Source organism: Oncorhynchus masou, chromosome 1 (genome assembly GCF_036934945.1).
Source record: "Oncorhynchus masou masou isolate Uvic2021 chromosome 1, UVic_Omas_1.1, whole genome shotgun sequence".
NCBI classification, from domain to species: domain Eukaryota; kingdom Metazoa; phylum Chordata; class Actinopteri; order Salmoniformes; family Salmonidae; genus Oncorhynchus; species Oncorhynchus masou.
In genome coordinates, this window is record NC_088212.1 from 60,172,290 (window position 1) to 60,193,025 (window position 20,736).

Below are 20,736 nucleotides of genomic sequence, written 5' to 3' on the forward strand. Positions count from 1 at the left end.
CCCAGCTCTCTGACAGAACAGAGGGCGAGTCACCTTCACTCTCACTATTTTACCAGTGACACTTCCTCAGACACCGGAGGAGATAGCATGTAGAATATTAATATTCAAACGGTCTACCTACCACAGTAAGGCAGCCTTCTGTTATGGAAAGATAAATATTATGTTTTAATTATAAAAACAGAAAACAGAAATGGGGAGAACGAGGATGAAAATGTGTGGCGTGCCAAGGAGGCTTGTTCAGGAGAAAGGTAAGCAATGTTTTGGCAAAGATGTGGAATTAAAAAGTGGTTGGTATAATGCAGGCAGTTGACTCTCTCTCTCTCTTTCTCTCTCTCTCTTTCTCTCTCTCTCTCCCTCTCAACAGCACATCTCTTTGCTCCAGCTCCATAACCAAGTGGGGAATCCTAACGTGATCATTAAGACATGAAACAGCCTGATAAATGTTTCATAAGGACTGCCCGGTGATACCCACCCAGGAATACGGTGAGCAAGAGAAAACGACACTGACTTCTACTCTTTCAAATACACTTTGGAATACAATTGGAATTTTTAAATATCTAAAAAGGCTTAGCGTATTCCCACCATGGGTAATATTTACAAATTGAGTCTAAGAGAGAGAGAAAGAGAGAGAGAGAGATTGTGGAGAGAGAGCGATAGAGACAGTGAGTACGAAAAAGGGAGAGAAATCGACTGAGCCATTGAAGAGAAATAAATTGCCCTTTTATATTGTGCAAGTGTGTACGACAATACTAAGTCTACATTTATCCAAGACATATTAATCAGTAGAGCACACTGACAATTAGTGAATAGAACTTTTGACACCAGAAAGACACCAGAACCCTGACCTACAGTACTGAAATACAGCTCTGTAATCGATTTGCTTCGGACACAATGGCATCTTTTTGAGTTTTGTGACACGTAAAAAAAATACAGACATGACATGCCAGCTTGAGGCGCTAGTCTTCAAACGAGTGGCTGTACCACAGGTTTAAAGCAGGCAAGTTCATCAGATAAAGAAAGAAAGAAAGAAGAATTAAAGAAAATGAAAAAAAGAGAACCAGATGTCAATTACAAAGAGAAAGAAATAAGTGAAGAGAGAGAGAGGGAAAGAGAGACAGAGAGGAGGAATGAGACAGAGGGGGAGAGAGAGAGAGAGAGAGAGAGAGAGAGAGAGAGAGGCCGAGAGATAGACAGAGAGAAAGATGAAGAGAGAGGGAAAGAGATAGGCAGAGATAGACAGAAAGGTGGAGATATGAAGAGAGATAGAAGGCATTGACATAAGTCAACCAACCCCCCCCCCCCCCTAATTAGCTATAAAAACACACACACAGACAGAACACTGTTCTCATTTCAAAGGTCTGGTATCTTTGTGAGAAAGAGCGTACTGAAGGAGACTCTCCGTGATCCCACAGATACCTGTTTGCTTCGCCATACCAGCTCCAGGCCTTTGAAGAAGCCTACCAGACCGATGGCTCTCCTCCATCTAACACCGGGGTGGGGTTTCACAGGCCAGCTCTACCAAGCCTTCAAACCACTGGGCTTTTAAATCACACTTTCAATGCCATCTACTGTATGACACAAATGCCCTAAGTTGTTTCTCCTTTCACTTCTATGTCTATTTTTGGTCACGTTCTTGGTCGCCACTTCATATCTGAACAGAGGCCGGTAGTCTTGCCTCTCGGGCTAGAAAGATGACGCGAGACGGATAGAATGTAACTCTCCGTATGACAGCCAAGGTGGGATTGACTAGCAATCTTATACCAGAGTTGGTTTCCACGGAGACAAACGCAGACAGATGTAGAGTGGTTTCGGATAGCTTCCGTTTTGACACTCGCCAAGCTTTTCTAACAATTTGGGCATGAACAGGTCTAGTTATTTTTGCTTTAATTACACAGCAATTACAATGTAACAGTAAGTCTGCATGTGTAATTACCCCCCATTGTAATTACGTAATTAGATGAATATCCATGCTTTATAACCTAAGGCGTCAGTCGGCAAATCCAATTTCAATTTGTATGGCGCAAGCGTTTTGCCTCCATGTTTGAGAGCCGAAAAGACCTAGGGATACACGACTAATCCTTGCCATGTTAAAACGCTGTTCCTCTTAAAAATATTTAGACATGGGGGATTCTCCAGAGGAAAAGGAGGAGTAGGTTCGTAGCCGGAGCGGAGAGGTGGGAGTGAGGAGTGGAGTGGAGGTGCTCCTGCCCGAGGCATTGAGAAAAGCCCCTCTCTCTCTACAGTCTGATGCGACCAGGTTCTGAGTAGCTGCATGATCATACTGTACGTTCCGTTCTCAGCAGAAAGTCGCTGTCATCAACTGGTTGCCATCCTTCCCTTTGCTCAAACTCTTTCTATTTCTCGCGCTGTCTCTCTGCCTCACTCCCTCTCCTCATTTCTCTGTGTCTCTTTCTTTCTTTTCTCTGCTCTCTTTATTTCTCCACGCAGTCCAAATACAATTGTGCTTGTCGCATGCTTCGTGTGCCACAGGTGTAGACTAAGAGCCTATTTATTCTTGATCCGAAAATGTGGTCGGAGCCTCCTGAGGCTCGCAGAGGCCAAAGTGAGCTCCGTGCCGCGTCGCTGTGCGCCTCCCAAATGTTGGAACAACGCAGGTTGGTTTCGTACAGCTCCACATTGACATGATTGGTCGATGGTAGGTGGGGGGGGGGGGAGGTCCTGTATAAACAAAAACTCACTTCCTTGACAACTTCCTTCACAACAGCTCTGCGCTGCTCGGCAAAGCGCCAGAAGCATGAATGCCCTGACATCTGCAGAGGCCTCATCACCGTAAATGCTGCACGGCCAACGCAGACCTCGGATTGACCACGCAGCGCCTTCAACAGCGAATTGCTTGCTTACGCTTACCTCACGCTAGCAACCAATGGAATCCTCGTAGTCTGTAAGAGGCCCAACCAGAAACAACTTTAAACTTGCCTTTAGTTCGTCCCAATCTCTCCGTCTCTCTTGTTTCTTAAATTTTGGAATCTACAATGGATGTGAACATAAATACCCCCCCATCTTACAACACACTGGCAGCACTGCTTTACATAGTATTACACCAGGTTTCAATGGGTTCTGTTCCGCCATTCAGGGTAAGCCTCTGTTTAAGACCTGCACTCTGCAGGGCCTGTCGCTCTGAGGCCCACCATGATGTATTCAGAGAGAGACACTATCAAGTAGGAACATTCTTGTTTATCAAGCCCAATTCAGACTGGAGAACTCTGAAATCTGAAGCAATAGATTCCTTCCGCAGTCAAACCAATCCGTTAGCCTAATAGCACAAATAAAAGAGATGATTAGGGGGGGAAATTGTACTTATGAAAAAGAGGCGAAATGTTCTGACGTCTCTATGAAACACAAAAGCATTGAAGGTTTTACTGCCATGGACGAGAGAAGCAAGGTCTCTGAAGGATATTTCTGAGGCAGACATTTTTTTCCAGCATGTCTTTAAACAAGTGCAGTGTCAAAGACAAAAGAGATTGTCTCGACCTTCTTTCACAGTTGAGATGTTATTGTTGATTACTGTAATTCAAGTTTAACTGAAAATTGCAGTGGGAAGGTGGTTACGAGGTTGGCGGTATGGTGATGGTTAGCAATGTTTTCAAGACACACACGCACCACACACAGCCTTACAATGAAACACAAACAATTCTCAACAAGCAAAATTGCGAGAGTCAAATATTAAGACTAACAGAGAGGTATAGCCTGCCACATCCTGTTAATTTAAGAACACTGACACATTCACGCAACACATACACACACACACATAAGCAGAAACACACTCATGCACAAACACACACATAAGCAGAAACACACTCACACACAACACACACACATAAATGGCACCTTCCTCCACATTAGCTGCAGACACATTTTCTCACACACCTCAGTTTCTAAATTAGGTGTCCCAAAGCTCCAAATATGAATCATACTCAATGTTATGAAGGATGTTATGATGTAATGAACAACTTGTAGGGCTTTGTGCTGTCACTAATGAAATACAGACTACAACAAAACAAAACAAAAACTTTTTTTTTTTTTTACAATTGTATATCTTTAGTGTTTATTTCCCCTTTGACCCTGTTGTTATGGTGGAGTGGTGTATACACAGAGTGGTGTATACACAGAGTGGTGTATTCACAGCTTCCTGAGTCTCACAACAGAAAGCCTGTGAACTGTGTCTGAATGAGAGACTGTGAGAGAGAACCAGGCTAAGAGGTTGTACCTGTAACAATGTAAGCCCCGCCCGCACAGACAACCCCCCACCCAAAAAGCAGGTGGGGGGGCCTCAAGGTCAACTTTAAGGCCCGTTAGAGCCAGCAGGAGGGTGCTGGCACGATGCCCGCATCTCCCTGTACGGTGGAAAATCACAGGCGTTTGAGCTGGCGATCCCACTCCATCACAGCACTCAGAGAGGGACAGAGGAGGAGGCAGGGCAGGAGACACTGATAGACGAGGTAGGACTACAGAGAGAGAGTGAGATAGAGTGAGAGAGAGAGTGTTGAAGAGGGCAAGAGAGAAAGAGAGAGTGTCTGTGCATGTCTGCATGTGTGCGTGTGCGTGCATGTGTGTGTGCGTGTGTGTGTGTGATATTCAACTTGGTTTTCTATGTAGCATGAATGCCCAAAATATTTCAGTTGATGTAGGTTTTATTGTAAATATAATTTCAATTGGCAATATTTGTAAGAACATGATCTTGAACATGAGTTTTCAAGTTTTTGATGACGTGGAAGCTCTTCACATCACACATATGTAAATACTTCTAAAGTTAGCTAAATGCCTGGAGCTACATTTCTCAGATTCAAAGTACTTGAGAACCATAAGAAAAAGAAATTAAACTTCCTGCATTAAAATTCAGAAGATAATGACTTCCGCTACATAACCCCCCCCCCCCCCCTCCCCCCCATCCTGTTGAAAAGTGCTATGTTTAATAGCCTCTTTAAAGAAAATACGTGTTTATCTCACTCTAGTTTTCATTCATTCCTAATTGGGGTGTGTGTGTGTGGGGGGGGGGGGTTGTCTGTTATTATTTCTTAGATTAAAATAAACATTGCCCATTCCATGTTCAAACCCATCACACTACATTAGGATGATAAGGACTCTATGCTACTGTGAATAAATAAACAATTTTGTCTGTACTGTTGGAATTAAGTTGCTTCGAGCCTTAAAGCATAAGCCACTTTTTTTCAAACGACTTAAAAAACACATTTCACTCCGCAAATGAAGTAAAATTTCTTTGGACCTGCTTTATATTTATATCTTTAATTAGTGTCTTGTTTATCTTAAACCAACTGATTATCACATAGTCATCGCCTAATTAACGGGCACGCTGCTTAGACGTGGTGTTCCACCCAGAGGAATGAGAAAGTTACCTTTAAAACCTCTCTAATCATTAGGAACAGCCTCTCTTAATCCTGCTAAACAGACACTGTATCTGCTTTGGCTTATTTGACTACGGTGGACTCGCTTTCCTTCCCGCGTTAAAGGAGACGTTTTGAATCACTCACGATATGTTTGGCCCGTTGCTCGTAGTCTTGACTCGTTTTACACGGGGACACATGCTAGTCTGTAGGGAGCGTATTCTTCACCGCACCGTGTCTGTTGTTCTATGTGCCAGTGTGAAGGCCACAAGTCACAGCTCTGTCGTGGGAGTTGAGCATCTCCATATGATTGTTTTGTGTGAGTGTGCGAGTGTGTTTAGACAGGCCTCCTCTCTCCAGTAAAAACAGTGCGCAGAAAGTATCCTATAGAAGCAGGCTCTGTGAGGGTGTTTGATGGGTATTTGAACAGAGGCGTTAAGTATCCCAGTTATGCACGGAATGTGCCGCTCGGAGTTGTGGTGGGCTTTTTTTCTGCTTTTGAACAGGCAGTTTTGATCAGACCCCCCCTCTCTCTCTCTCTCCAGTCCGAGTGGACTCCTTTGGGTCCAGTGTTGTGTAGAAGGGATGTCAAAGTAAATGTTTGTCAGAGATCTTGTGCCAGCCATCAGCACTCATCTTTGTGTAAGGACTTATTCTCTTTGGACACAATGGTCTCCCCCTTACGTGTCCTCGCCATATAAATAATGAAGAATAAGTCCTGATAGAGAGGATAATGTGACTATGGGATTGACCGTTATTCAGGGTATAGTAATGACTTAGTCTCACCTGAGGATGGGGAGGAAGGGTGTGGGCTGTCCTCCTGGACACTGCCGGTCTGAGAGTGGCCTCCTCCGGCTCCGCTTTCCTCCGTCACGTTGGAGGATCCAGGGGTGGTGGACCTGCTGATGGACTGGGACTCTGGGTCGCTGGCCGAGCCACGCCGCTCATCCAGTCCTGTGGTGTTGTTCTGCTGCTGGATGGCTTCTTCTATGGGCCGCCGCTCCTTGTTGTGCACCCGAGAGTGGACCACCATCTGGTGATAGGTCCTGAAGACCCGTCCACAGTCAGGACACTCTGTGGGTTTCTCTTTCAGGCTAGTCAGGTGGTTGTACTCAAGGCCGTGGCCCAGGCCCAGGCCATGGCCGCCATGATGTGGCATGAAGTCACGGTGGCTGTCGAAACCCACTCTGTCGTCTTTCAGGGGCATCATGGCTCCACTGCCGGCCTTCGAGCCATGCAGAGCTTCGATGTGCTGCTTCTGCTTGGAGCCATCGTTGGAGCCCATCATAGGGTAGTCATGCTTCTCTTTAGTGAAGGCCATGCCGGCAGCATTGATCCTCTCCTCATGGTGCTGCTCATGGTGCTGCTCCTTGGGCATAAAGGCGCGGTCCATGGCCATGCCTCGTGCCATGATCTGCCAGGCCTGATAGCTATTCAGCGGGTCCATCTCTGCAACTTTGGCAGCCGCCTGGAGGCGTTCCATGCAGCTGGACTTCAGGGGGGGCACCAGGTTCAGACAGCCCAGGAGAGTGCGCTTCTCCCCTTCACCAAGGCCATGGCCCATCCCTGCCATGGGGCCTAGCAGCTTCCCCAGCATCTCCTTCTCCTTCATGGCAATGCCGGCTTTGGCCAGCATCTGGTGTTGCTCACTCAGAACCTGTTTGTCTGGGGATAGGAAGCTGCCCTGCAGGCAGGAGATGTAGCGTGAGTAGAGGTTAGCGTGGGCCTCCTGGGCCATGCTGTTCATGGTGTTGACAGCATTAATGTCCTCTGCTGGGGGCTTGCTCTTGATGGCCAGCTTATTGAGATGGACCTTCATGTGGTTCTTGAGAAACCAGGGCTCCTTGAAGCGACGACCACAGATCTGGCAGACGTGTTCAAATGAGTCCTTGTGTTTGCGCATGTGGCCCTTGAGGAACCAGGCTTGGCTGAAGACCTGGCCACACACCTCACAGCGGAACTCGTTGGCAGGCTTCTCAGTGCCGCCAGCTGCACCCTGTCCCGCAGCTGACTCGGCCGTGATATGGGCTTTTTCCACATGGCTGATCAGGTCTTCCTCCTGCGAGGCAGCAAACTCACACAAGGTGCACTTGTAGGGCTTGTGCAGGATGCGGATGTGACGATCCAGCTCCTCCCGCTTCTTAAACTTGCCCTTGCAGAAGGTGCAGCGGAATCCAGTGGGTGGGTTCAGGGCCTGGTCATCTTGGGCGCTGGCCGGCTTGGGGGAGGACGACGGCTGGGAGAGGGAGTCTGGAGTTCCCAGGCTGGTGGGGGTGAGGAGGCCACAGGCAGAGCCAGGCTGTTGCTGCTGCTGCTGGGTCTGAGGGCCAAGGTGTGGCTGGTGCTGCAGGGGCTGAGCTGGCTGAAGGAGGCTGCTGCTCCTGATCTGCTTGTCCCTCAGGATGGCCCTCTCCTCCAGCTCATGTAGAAGACGGTTCTCCTCACGGACACGTCCGCGTCCCTTACCGAGGTTTCCCAGCTTGTGGGTGCGTAGGTGGATTTTGAGGTTACCCTTCTGTGCTGCTCGATGGTCGCAGTAGGGGCACTTGAAAGGCTTCTCACCTGTATGTGTGCGCATGTGTAGTGACAAGATGCTGTTGAAGCGGAATCGCTTGCCGCACAACGGACAAGGGTACTTCCTGTTCTTGCGGGCATCATCTTCAATGTCGTTCATCTGGGACATGATGCCCAGGTTCTGCCCATTGAGAAACTGCTGCAGGTCCACACGCCCATTCAGGTTGGCCAGGGCACTTGCATCTATGTCCCGGTTGAGCTGGTTAGCGAGCAGTGCCATCTGACTGCTGATTGGTTGACTGGCCAGGGCAGCGTGGCTCTTCTCATCCAATGGGGTGGCAGCTTTCTCCTCAGGGATCTGCTGTCGGTTCTGTAGGTCGGGAAAGGCGTGGCCCAGCTGGGCCGTCAGCTGGTGGAGCTTCTGACTGATAGGGTATCGGCCATTTAGCACCGTGTTGCTCAGATGGTCTCTGTCAGCGTCCGATACTGCTGAAGACACACCAAGGCACAAACTAGAGTCCTCCATCCTGTAAGAGAGAAGGATATCACAACGGTCAACCACAGTCAATCAACCTGATAAGCAATGCATTAAAAAAGAGCTATGGCTCATCCAAAAATCTGAAAACTGGAAAAGAACGAGAAGTATTAGAGTAAATTGTTAGTGCATGATGAATGGAAATAGAGATGTCATTTAGCAGAATGTCTTACAGAAGGAATTAGGGTGAAGTGCCTTGCTCAAGGGCACAAACACAGATTTTCACCTATTCGGCTCTTAACCACTAGGCTACCTGCTGCCCATATAAATGTAATTTTCTTCTTTTGATTTTCAGTACAGCTTATGTTGTCACACTTGTGGTTGGAAGACTGTAACTCTCAGAACTTTCTCAAACTGTAACACCATTTTGGATGCAATAATTACACAGTAAACACGGCAGGCGCTGCCTAATTATGCTACTTGGGCCCATCCTATCAGAATTCCTCCAATTACACGCCTTAATGAAACGGAGCAATGCCATTGTCATGAAGCTACCGCAATGCTACAATTATGATATTAACAATAGCACTTAAAACCAAGGGGTTACTTCAGTAAACACACGCTCTTATCTCCCTACTGCGACACTTGTCTAGGCGTAATTCTCCATTAAAGAGGCACATTACATTTGATGTGAATCACTTTTCTCTTGCCTTCTCTTCCCCTCCTCTCATGGCTTCCAATAAGGAGGAAAACAACAGTTGGTGTTATTGAAAGGGTTCCCAATGTATCAGAGGCCTCCTAGCCATTAAGAATGTTTTCAACGGCCCAGAGCATACACCGTCAAGCTGAAGGGAATACACAAGCAGAGTCTGTTTTTGTCTTCTTGCTTGCCCATTGTTTGTGATGCTCTCCCCTCTCTTAAGAAGGATAATGGTGTGTTCTTCCCTTGTAACTGGCAGGGTCAAGCTTCCGACACAATAAAGTGAGTTCTGCCTTGGTCAACAAAATACTGTATAATATCTCATTAAGCTGATTATTATGCTGCCTAGTCACAGTGGCAGCGTGCTATAACACATGATTATAATCATTTTTTAAAAATCCTTTCAGGACTAAGCACTAGCATGACATGAGTTCACTTTTAGTGGAGTGAGATCAGTTTGTGTCCAGACTCCTGTGGATTCAGGGACACCCCCAACCTAAACACACACAGACACATGCACCTGCACACACACACAGACGCACGCACACGCACGCACACACACACACGCACGCACGCACGCACGCACGCACGCACGCACGCACGCACGCACACACACACACACACACACACACACACACACACACACACACACACACACACACACACACACACACACTTCACAGGGCTCTCTCGCTTTTAAGATCTCTCTCTCTTTCTCTAGCTATCTCTCTCGGCTTCTAACTAGCGCTAACCCAGACACCCACCAACTGGCAAGGTGTCTTGCCAGTTGAATCAAACCGTTACAGATGTACAGTACACACATGATACAGAGGATGTGGGAGTGAAGCACATTGCTGACGCACCCTGGAAGACTGACGCACCCTGGAAGACTGACGCACCCTGGAAGACTAACGCACCCTGGAAGACTGACGCACCCTGGAAGACTGACGCACCCTGGAAGACTGACGCACCCTGGAAGACTGACGCACCCTGGAAGACTGACGCACCCTGGAAGACAGTCGCACCCTGGAAGACTGACGCACCCTGGAAGACCCTGGAAGACTGACGCACCCTAGAAGACCCTGGAAGACTGACGCACCCTGGAAGACTGTCGCACCCTGGAAGACTGACGAACCCTGGAAGACTGACACACCCTGGAAGACTGACGCACCCTGGAAGACTGTCGCACCTTGGAAGACTGACGCACCCTGGAAGACTGACGCACCCTGGAAGACTGACGCACCCTGGAAGACTGACGCACCCTGGAAGACTGTCGCACCCTGGAAGACTGTCGCACCCTGGAAGACTGACGCTCCCTGGAAGACCCTGGAAGACTGTCGCACCCTGGAAGACCCTGGAAGACTGTCGCACCCTGGAAGACTGACGCACCCTGGAAGACTGACGCACCCTGGAAGACTGACGCACCCTGGAAAACTGACGCACCCTGGAAGACTGACGCACCCTGGAAGACTGACGCACCCTGGAAGACTGTCACATCCTTGAAGACTGACGCACCCTGGAAGACCCTGGAAGACTGACGCACCCTAGAAGACCCTGGAAGACTGACGCACCCTGGAAGACCCTGGAAGACTGACGCACCCTGGAAGACTGACGCACCCTGGAAGACTGTCGCACCCTGGGAGACTGATGAACCCTGGAAGACTGATGCACCCTGGAAGACTGACGCACCCTGGAAGACTGACGCACCCTGGAAGACTAACGCACCCTGGAAGACTGTCGCACCCTGGAAGACCCTGGAAGACTGACGCACCCTGGAAGACTTAGGCCTGGCTGTTCTTAACCAACCGTTCATCCAACACTGTTGCTTGTTGTTGACTCTTATCTCTAAAATATGAACAAGATCTGTGGGCTGCTTATGAATACTTTCTTCTTCTCTACAACATGACTGCAATCATTGTCTAGTAATAAAGGAGAAGGCCATCAAATGAACCCTTGAAGGATATAATGGATATATTATGTAGCCTATGTGATGACTGGGCATGCCTCATGTATGCAAAGCCTACTTACATTGACGAGGTCACGAACGACTGTATGAGCTTATTATCATGTAACTGAGACACAAATATACTATCCCACACTACTGTAAATACCATTCAGGAAACGTCTTTGTAATACTGCAATAATATTACACTGATATGAGTATATTTTTGAAAATACAATGTTGGGAGAATACACAGGTCGATAAAACCAGTTTCTGGATAACTTTCTCATCCTGAACTCGTAGGAAGGATTGTCCATTGCCAGACAAAATGAAGTGACTCTTAAACGTGCCACCCACAATCCTTTGTAAACTCTGCCAATATCAGACGGAACCCTTTCTGAAACTGCCCTGCATGCGCGCTGCCTTTTGCCTTAGACATCTATGATTCAAACAAGACTGATGAGCTGTTGCTCATTTATAGAGATAGCAGCTTGCCCTTTTCTTCAATTTGATTTCCGGCTTTATCTTTAACATATGACAAAGGCAGATAGACAATGGAATAATGTGAAATGAACTGACAAATCCAGTTTTTTTTTTTTTTACGTATCCTTGCTGACAAGCGTATGCAAATGAACTCCATTAATATGCTTCCCTTGCTCCCAAGTCATTTTATATTTTTTTCTTGATTAAAAAGGACATTTCTTATGTGACACCCCCCCCCCTCCCCATCCTATCAACACACAAGCAACATACACAAACACAGACGCACATTCACACACGCACGTACGCGCACACACACACATACAATACTTTTGACAATAATTCAATATCAGAGTGCCCTCTATAAGTAACAATGCAGGTGGCTATTAGAACACCAACACAATGAGTGTTCCGTGTAATCATGACAGTCTTATTTCATTCATTTGGAACTCCGTTTCTGGAAAAAGCAAAATCGTTGACGTACACACTTAGAGGAAGCTGTACCAGTTGTTACACAGTAAGTACCAGTAATCCAACGTTTCCTTCTCTTGTGCACAAGTACGCAATTCAAGTCTGTGTGGTTTGCATTATAAACTCACAGGGTCACAAGTCGTAACTTCTTACCGTCATAGGTAGCATTTACAAGTATCTCCCGAGTAACTGTGCGCCTGTATGCTTGACCTTGACATGTCTGCCTTCCAAACAGCAGACTGTAGCAATGTCTACGCTTGCTCTAACCCGAAACAGATCTAACGTTTGTCTGGTGTCTACAACAATGCTCTTTCATTAACGATAAGGCTCAAATGACGCCTGCAAAGCCACCAGACTTCCTTTTGCACTTTCTCACAGAGGTGCAGTGGTGCTCTACTTTACAGTTTGTGGTTAATATTTACCGTTTTAAGTAAAGCGGCACAAAACCAGATTTCTCTTCTTCTTCTTTTTTTCCTAGAGCAAATTGCTCTGCATCCCACAGCTTAATTACGGACGGTATCTTGAACACAATGGAAGTGTATTTCTGTCCGATTATATTTGTGCTCAGTACGTGTCATTATGGAAGCAACAAGCATCGCAAACGTGCGAGGGCAAATGTGCTCTGGTCCTATAAAGTACATGCAAAGTTGAAGGAAACAGAAGACACTTGCCCAGTGAGCATTACAAATGATGTATACAGTGAACGCCACAGACATTTGCATATTCTAAGGCTAAAACACATACTGTAAGTAGAGTATGCCAAACATGCTCTTGTGAGTATGCCAAACATGCCCCCCCCCAAAAAAAACCTCTAATGTTAGTAAACATCGTAATACAAAAATAAAAAACACTGTATAGCCTCAAAACATGTTTAAATCTATACTTGTCATATCATGGATGTTCAGTCCTTGCATCCATAGCGCTGTGTATGAATTTGAAAGTGGTTACATTTCTCCAGGTCCATCCCTCAGCCTTTAGGTGGCAACTTTGTTATTGTTTTAACCAGGTTTATAAGGAGAAATTATGAATGGAAAAGCCATTAGTAAGGCACTACTTTGTTATTTTGACATGTATTGACAAGAATCCATTAACTAATTACAATGCAATACCTCATTAAGTTATAATGAAGGTCGTTGCTTTTAAATAATCAATCATTATTCACAAAGTAACGGAATTCCATCATATTTGCACCAAATCATTAATGAATTTAGAGGGGGGAAAAACATTTCTAATGGAAAATGTGTGCGTTCGCCATATGTTACATATTCTAAGGAATGCATATTTACAAAATATTGAAGGAAAGCAGACACCAACACAAGTAGAGATAGCCTGGACCATTTTAAGCATGGCAGTAAATTGAAACTAATAGGAATTTGTCCTCGTGCATGTTTAGTCTATTGCAGGTGGTCTTCGGGACGCTTCTCATTAACCCAATAAAAAAGTGAGTTGTTTTTCTTCCTCTCCATGCTCTTTGACTGAACTGGATTATTACATGCTGTAATGAGGCGAAAACAGAACGGTTCCCAGCACAACAAGTGAAATAAAGTAGAATAAACCCAGTCCGTTTCTTCCAACATACCTAGACTCCACACAACAAACTACGCTAACATAGGAGTTCAGAACCAAAGATTCGAGCTTCATAACGTAGCACGAATGAAGTAAACCAATAAATCAGAACAACAATTCTATACAAGAACTTGAACGCTGTACAACGGTGACAAATATGAATCGACCGAGCCGGACCTTTCCTTTCTGCTCTGTAGTCCCACACAAAATGTCATTGAGGTCTCTTAAGAGGACGTGTCAACAGGTAGATCGGCTTTCAGCTCATCTCCACAGATCACTATGAGGCCCCCGCTGAAAGAAAAAATAGAAAGAAAAATGCCTGTCTTTTTATCCCCTGCGTCTGACAGGCTTTCGCGATGCCAAGGAGGAAGATCAACGGGAGACAAGCGAATTCCCACAGTTCATTGTCCTGGTCAGACGCATCATCATCAGGAGCCAGGCCAAAAGCTCAACGCTTCCTTTTATGCTAACCATTCCTGGTATTATTCTGATGACCAGCAGTGTGTGTGTGTGTGTGTGTGTGCGTGTGCGTGTGTGTGTGTGTGTGTGTGTGTGTGCCTTTTTCACGTGTATATCTTGCAATAGTGGTCACAGCGGTGTGGAAAGACTCCTGCCAGTAGATTGTATGCATTGTGACGAGTGGCGGATTAATTGGCTCGAACATTTGTTAACCAGACTGTGTTTCACAATAAGAAGGGGGATGGATGAGAAAGATGACAGAGAGGACAAACAAGCGCACAAAAAGGGATGAAAAAGGGAATGATTTTAGATAATGGGAAAGAATTTCCAACATATCAATTATTGTCCATATTCTGTCATTTGCCGTTTTCCCCCTCCTACCCTCTCCCTCGTGACACAGCCCTCTGTCGGGAAAACGGGGCCACGTCCTCATGGCAGGCTACAGTAGTCACGGTCGAATCGCTGATCACGCATGGTTACTCTACTGCAGAGAAAGGCCACCGAACAATGACCACAGTGTAGCTGTCCGTGTAGGGTCGATCATGGCTTACATTATTCCCCTGGGCTGCCTGCCTGCATTTGAATACTACATACTGGAAAATGAATACAATGACACATCGCTAGCCAGGCATCGCTGACGCTGTTTCTTAAAGGCAGACATGCTAACAGTACAATCAACCCAGCGATTGTTTTCACTCTACAGTGGGAAATGAGAAGGGCAGCCCGGTAGTGCAGAGTGAGTCACCCATCATCACACTCTCATAGGCATTAGAATGGCTATAATGTTGGCAAAAGAAAGCCATATCTGCCTAGCACCAGTTGACAAAGTCAACCGGGCCACGTTCTCTTCCCTTTCAGGATCCCCCCTAAACTCTAAATGTCAATATTACCTGAAATACAGTAAGTGAATATCAGAAATAATTGCTGTTTTCTACTCCTCATGCTGGTTCTGTTCTTAGGAAGTTTTGCATAATGGCTGAACAGGGGCTGTTGTTGTGACAGGTGCTGAAATCAAACTGGGAGGCGACGGAGACAAGGTTCAATTTAGTTTGTGAATCCTTTAATTGTTGCATAGCTAATAATAAAAGAAAAAAAAGATCCCTTACACTCCTGAGTATTTTCCGTCGCTTGTATGCATACATTGGGAGGTAAATTGTGCCTTGAAGCCAAGTGATGGTGCCTTTGTAAAGGGAAGGGAGGAGAGGGGTTGGGTGCTACTTCAACGTACTTACCATCTCCTCACAACTGTAGTTTGGAGTTTTCACCAAACAAATGTATGGCTAATTAGAGATACTCATTACGGAAAGCAAGTCAAGTAATTATTTTACATCATGCCGCCGTTAATTGAACGACTCTTCAATGTCTTTGAAAAATATCTATTTTTCTCTCCCTTTTTCTCTGTGAGAAGATAAGGGGAGACTATAAACAGGTAGGGGAGCCATATGCTCTTGAATGAAAAAGCACTTCTGTCCAGGCAATTGGGCTTTTTAAATATTGAACCACTGCATGTCTTTTTAATATGATAATGTTGAATCTCCTTTATTCCATCACTTTGATAAACTCGCTCAAGCTAATCTGGAGAGACTTCATGTGAAGAAAACTTTCAATTCTTGCAGGCACTCTGTCAAGGCAGGCCGTTATGCAACTGTACTCGGTATGTCCATAGAGCAGTTTTTTAAAAGCAGCACACATCCTGTTTAAGAAAGCAACTAATCTTATCAAAGCCATCAGGAAGTGAGACTTGACTGCAAATGCTCTCGATTCTTTGCATACGTTACAATATCTGTGTTTTCTTTGCAGCTATTGTTTGCAGCTGTGAGTAGCTCTGAGAATAATTCATCATTTTCTCTCTCCCTCTCGTGTGACCCAAAGTCAGATCCTGTCTTAATGTGGCTTAATAAGAAAGGAAAGAAAGACGGAGAGGAAGAGAGGGAGATTCAGAGAGTAGGGCACATTATCTGCATTAAAGTGTATTTATTATAGACTAATTGTGGCAGAGGAAGTGCGTTAGGAGGGTGTGCTCTCAGGAGGGAGGGTGGGGAGCATTCGGGACATCAGGGAACATGTTTATTTATCTCACTTTATCTGAAACAGTGGGGCTACTTCTCTTAGGATCAGAGACAAAAAGTGAGAGAGGAAGGGGGAGAGGGAAAGAGGGGGAGAAGGGGAAGAGAGAGCGAGTGGAACCATTTTGTGGGCCAGACAGAAGTGTTTGCCTACATGCCAACGCTTCACTAAGACAAGCCTCTGATTAGCGGAATAAGGCAAAGTTGGTCAAACTTCAAAACAGGCCTCTCTCTGAACTCCACTACAAAAACCTCTCCTCATCCTGTTCTCCTCTGTGAAACACCCATCCCAGGACAGCAGCCTCCTTTTGGTGAGGTTGCGAAAGGTAATAGCTTTTACTGCAAAGCAAATTTAGAAGACACATTTCTACAGTAAATCTGAGGTTAAAGGACAGTTTACAATACCAAAACTGTTGTATGTTTCATTCTACTGAGGTAAATAAGAGATGAGTGTATTGAAGGACCAGTTTGGCCCAAGCCCTGGATTCCAAATGTCTCTCCACACTCCTCTCTCTCTGACCTATCTGCATTTTTATCACTTCTCCCTGCCCTCTCTGACCTTCAACATGATCACTGATTCACCATCTCTCACAACCAGCGACTAAAACTCAGTTCAGCAGAGAACGTGTGTCTGTGTGTGTGTATTTGTGTGTGTACATGTGTGTGTGTGTATGTGTGTGTGTATGTGTGTGCACGTGTGTGTGTGTTCATGAAAGCGATGATGTTTAATGAAAAATGACCTCTCTGTATAGTGCATTCCGTGCTTCCTGCCCTGGAGATGTCTCGCTCTTGAAGCAACACAAAGGCCTCTTCTTTAATTGTCCCGGTGTAGTGCCGTGTGGCTGGTGATCAGTGATATTACTCACATTCTCTGTTTTCCTGAACCCTCGTCATTGCTAACCCCCACCACCATGATGCTAATATGTTGTTTATGTTACCATGGCTGCAGATTGTCATATTCTATTCAAGAGGCATCTCTGCATGAGCAATGCATCATGGGTCGTAACCTCTCTGTTTTACAGTGCCTTGCAAAAGTATTCATCCCCCTTGGCATTTTTCCTATTTTGTTGCATTACAACCTGTAATTTAAATGGATTTTTATTTGGATTTCATGTAATGGATATACATGAAATAGTCCAAATTAGTGAAGTGAAATTTAAAAATTTACTTGTTTAAAAAAATTATAAAATATAAAAAACGGAAAAGTGGTGCATGCATATGTATTCACCCCCTTCAGAAGTCACATAAGTAGTCAAATAAAGTCCACCTGTGTGCAATCTAACTGTCACATGATCTCAGTATATATACTGTACACCTGTTCTGAAAGGCCCCAGAGTCTGCAACACCACAAAGCAAGAGGCACCACCAAGTAAGCGGCACCATGAAGACCAAGGAGCTCTCCAAACAGGTCAGGGACAACGCTGTGGAGAAGTACAGATCAGGGTTGGATTATAAAAAAATATCCGAAACTTTGAACATCCCACGGAGCACCATTAAATCCATTATTAAAAAATGTAAAGAATATAGCACCACAACAAACCTGCCAAGAGAGGGCCCCCCACCAAAATTCACAGACCAGGCAAGGAGGGTATTAATCAGAGAAGCAACAAAGAGACCAAAGATAACCCTGAAGGAGCTGCAAAGCTCCACAGCGGAGATTGGAGTGTCTGTCCATAGGACCACTTTAAGCCGTACACTCCACAGAGCTGGGCTTTACGGAAGAGTGGCCAGAAAAAAAGCCATTGCTTAAATGAAAAAAATAAGCAAACATGTTTGGTGTTTGCCAAAAGGCAGGTGGAAGACTCCCCAAACATACTGAAGATGGTATTCTGGTCAGATGAGACTAAAATTGAGCTTTTTGGCCATCAAGGAAAATGCTATGTCTGGTGCAAATCCAACACCTCCATCACCCCGAGAACATCATCCCCACAGTGGAGCATGGTGGTGGCAGCATCATGCTGTGGAGATGATTTTCAGAATTGACTGGTCAGAATTGAAGGAATGATGGATGGCACTAAATACAGGGAAATTCTTGAGGGAAACCTGTTTCAGTCTTCCAGAGATTTGAGACTGGGACGGAGGTTCACCTTCCAGAAGGACAATGACCCTAAGCATACTGCTAAAGCAACACTTGAGTGGTTTAAGGGGAAACATTTAAATGTCTTGGAATGGCATTGTCAAAGCCCAGACCTCAATCCAATTGAGAATACAACTTGAAGGAGCTGGAGCAGTTTTGCCTTGAAGAATGGGGAAACAATCCCAGTGGCTAGATGTGCCAAGCTTATAGAGACATGCCCCAAGAGACTTGCAGCTGTAATTGCTGCAAAAGGTGGCTCTACCAAGTATTGACTTTTTTTTTGGGGGGGGGGTTGAGTAGTTATACACGCTCATGTTTTCTGTTATTTTTGTCTCATTTCATCTTTGTTTCACAATAAAATATATTTTCCATCTTCAAAGTGGTAGGCATGTTGTGTAAATCAAATGATACAAAAGCCATTTTAATTCCAGGGTGTAAGGCAACAAAATAGAAAAAATGCCAAGGGGGTGAATACTTTCGCAAGCCACTATATTCCTATAGTGGTCACTACGTAGCAGCAATGAACTCTAGGGGTGGATTTTGCCATTTCAACACATTTACAAATCAAAATGATCTTAAAAGGGCATCCATGTTTGGGTGAAAGAATTTCAAATAAAAATCTAATTGTACTGTATCTCTTCCATGATGAGGCTAGGATGTATTTGTAGTGAATAAGCATTTAAGGATGGCTCTGTGACCTATAGCTTAGCCTAGAAAGTCACCAGCAACATGGGGGCACCTGCCATGTTTAGCTTGCCTGCCTGCTGCACCCCACCCCACCACCCCACCCTGTCCCCTCGGCCTTTAGATAATACCCATGTCCTACAGCTGTGATCTCTTGTCGGGGGCCGGTGACAGCAGAGCTCACAACACGGACGGCACTCTGCTATCACCGCTAAACTGCCTGTCTGAGCCACTTGACGGAGCTCTGGAGAGGCTGCATCATCTTGACGCCCTGAAATCAGCCCCCATCTTCCACTCGGCAGCTCACCCCTCACCCCCATACACATACCCCTTCCCCTCTGCCCTCCGCCATCTCAGGGCCCTGACTCTTATTTATGTGCCCCACCTCCTCTACATCTCTCCATCCCTCCCTCTCTCTCTCCATATTTTTCCCCTCCTGCATCTGATTAAGTTAACAATGTGCCGTTATTTGCATGCTGATTTTGCCGGTCCCTCTCCTCAATTCTCTCACAAACACAGGGGCTGGATCACAGTAATGTGATAGCACAGCAGCCAGCCAACGCAATCTCCTGCAAAACCAGGTGTGTGCAATCCACATCCCTCTTAATTCCTGCCCCCATCAAATTTTTCCCCCATTTTTTCTCCCTCCCCCCATCCCTGTAGTGTTTATAAGGTTGTATTATAATCAAATCTGGAGCAAGAAAGCCTGTCTATTTTTATTAATTATAGACCGGCGCTGATGTGAATGTATTCCGAAAGCATCTTCAAAATAGGTCGGCATACAGTTTTCCTATTCTTATCCCATTTAAATGTCAACATGGTGCAAAGCCCTACAAATTAGTTCAGGCAGACTTCAACCCCCATTTAACATTTGAAGCTCCGCTCTGTAAGCTCAAAGTGTGATTTAACGCAGTTTACACATATAAGGAGCTAGTGGTTTTGTCTTTCAAACTTCTCATTTCAATACAGATATTACTGCCAAGCCGCCTGAGAAAATGCTGGTGAGGGAAAGGGGGGGGGGGGGGGAATTATATAAAGCAAGAAGAAACAATGCATTAGCTTTCATGAATAATAGATCCTCCATCAGTCCGTGCGAGATGTGCGGTTTTTAGCATCGCCGCATAAATCCTCGGCCGAAATGAATAAATCAAAATGGGGGACTTTCCTTGAACATCTACCCAAAGATGTCGCTAGTAAAGCGCGATAATATATAACACCCCCGGGTTTATATGCAAGCAGGACACAGTCCCCATAGGGTAGCAGGAAACAATGCAACGGAGATCTGTTGTTCAGGTTACTGGTTGTTGAGCATACCAAACAGAGTTCAGACATCTAATACACTGGACCTATTGATACAACCTACATAAGGAAACACGTACCACCACGAACGTCTCCGCAACAAAACAATCACATTATTCTCCGAAATGCAATCGGAGATGGACATGTTCTATGGAAAATCAAATTTGATTTGGAGCGTGATGGGGATTAGCAAATACCATAGAATACACACAACGAGCAGGCTACTTCCAATGAGATCCACTGGCCAGACATGGCCTTCATTGACTCACCACGGCAGACAGGGTAAAAGGCAGATGAAACGCCTCATACCCTGGGGAAGTGTCTCACATGTCAAGCTGTTTCACGCCACTGAAACGTGGGCTAAACTACAGGCCCGTGGGCCACCCTAGGTCCAGTCAGCCCTGAAGGAGGCCTTGCTTTGTGGGGGGGGGGTAGGATCGAGGATGTGCCCCATACGCTTCATTACACCTCGACCCCACTGGCCTTATCAAAGGCATTCACCAACTGCATCAACACCCAGCACAACCACTTCATGCAGGCGATACAAACCAAGGTCCTCAAGTCCAGCCACAGTTTTTTAGTGCACAACCTCAATCTAGTCTAGTCCATTTTGAGTCTTTTGACCAATAGCAAAGCAAGG

At 45.6% G+C, this 20,736-nt stretch overlaps 1 protein-coding gene across 5 annotated transcripts in view; it reads right to left on the reverse strand.

Annotated features, from left to right (window-relative positions):
* The window catches only part of LOC135547374 (zinc finger protein 536-like), a 185,919-nt gene that overhangs the window by 92,391 nt on the left and 72,792 nt on the right, over nucleotides 1–20,736 (reverse strand). For 4 of the 5 annotated variants that reach the window (XM_064976364.1, XM_064976355.1, XM_064976373.1 and 1 more), the window contains one exon: nucleotides 6,150–8,404. In XM_064976364.1, the coding sequence (XP_064832436.1) occupies nucleotides 6,150–8,403 (2,254 nt within the window). In that variant the 5' untranslated portion in view covers nucleotide 8,404. Of the gene's footprint in view, nucleotides 1–6,149; nucleotides 8,405–12,098; nucleotides 12,498–20,736 lie in introns of those variants that run through there. The other variant, XM_064976382.1, reaches the window with a different exon arrangement.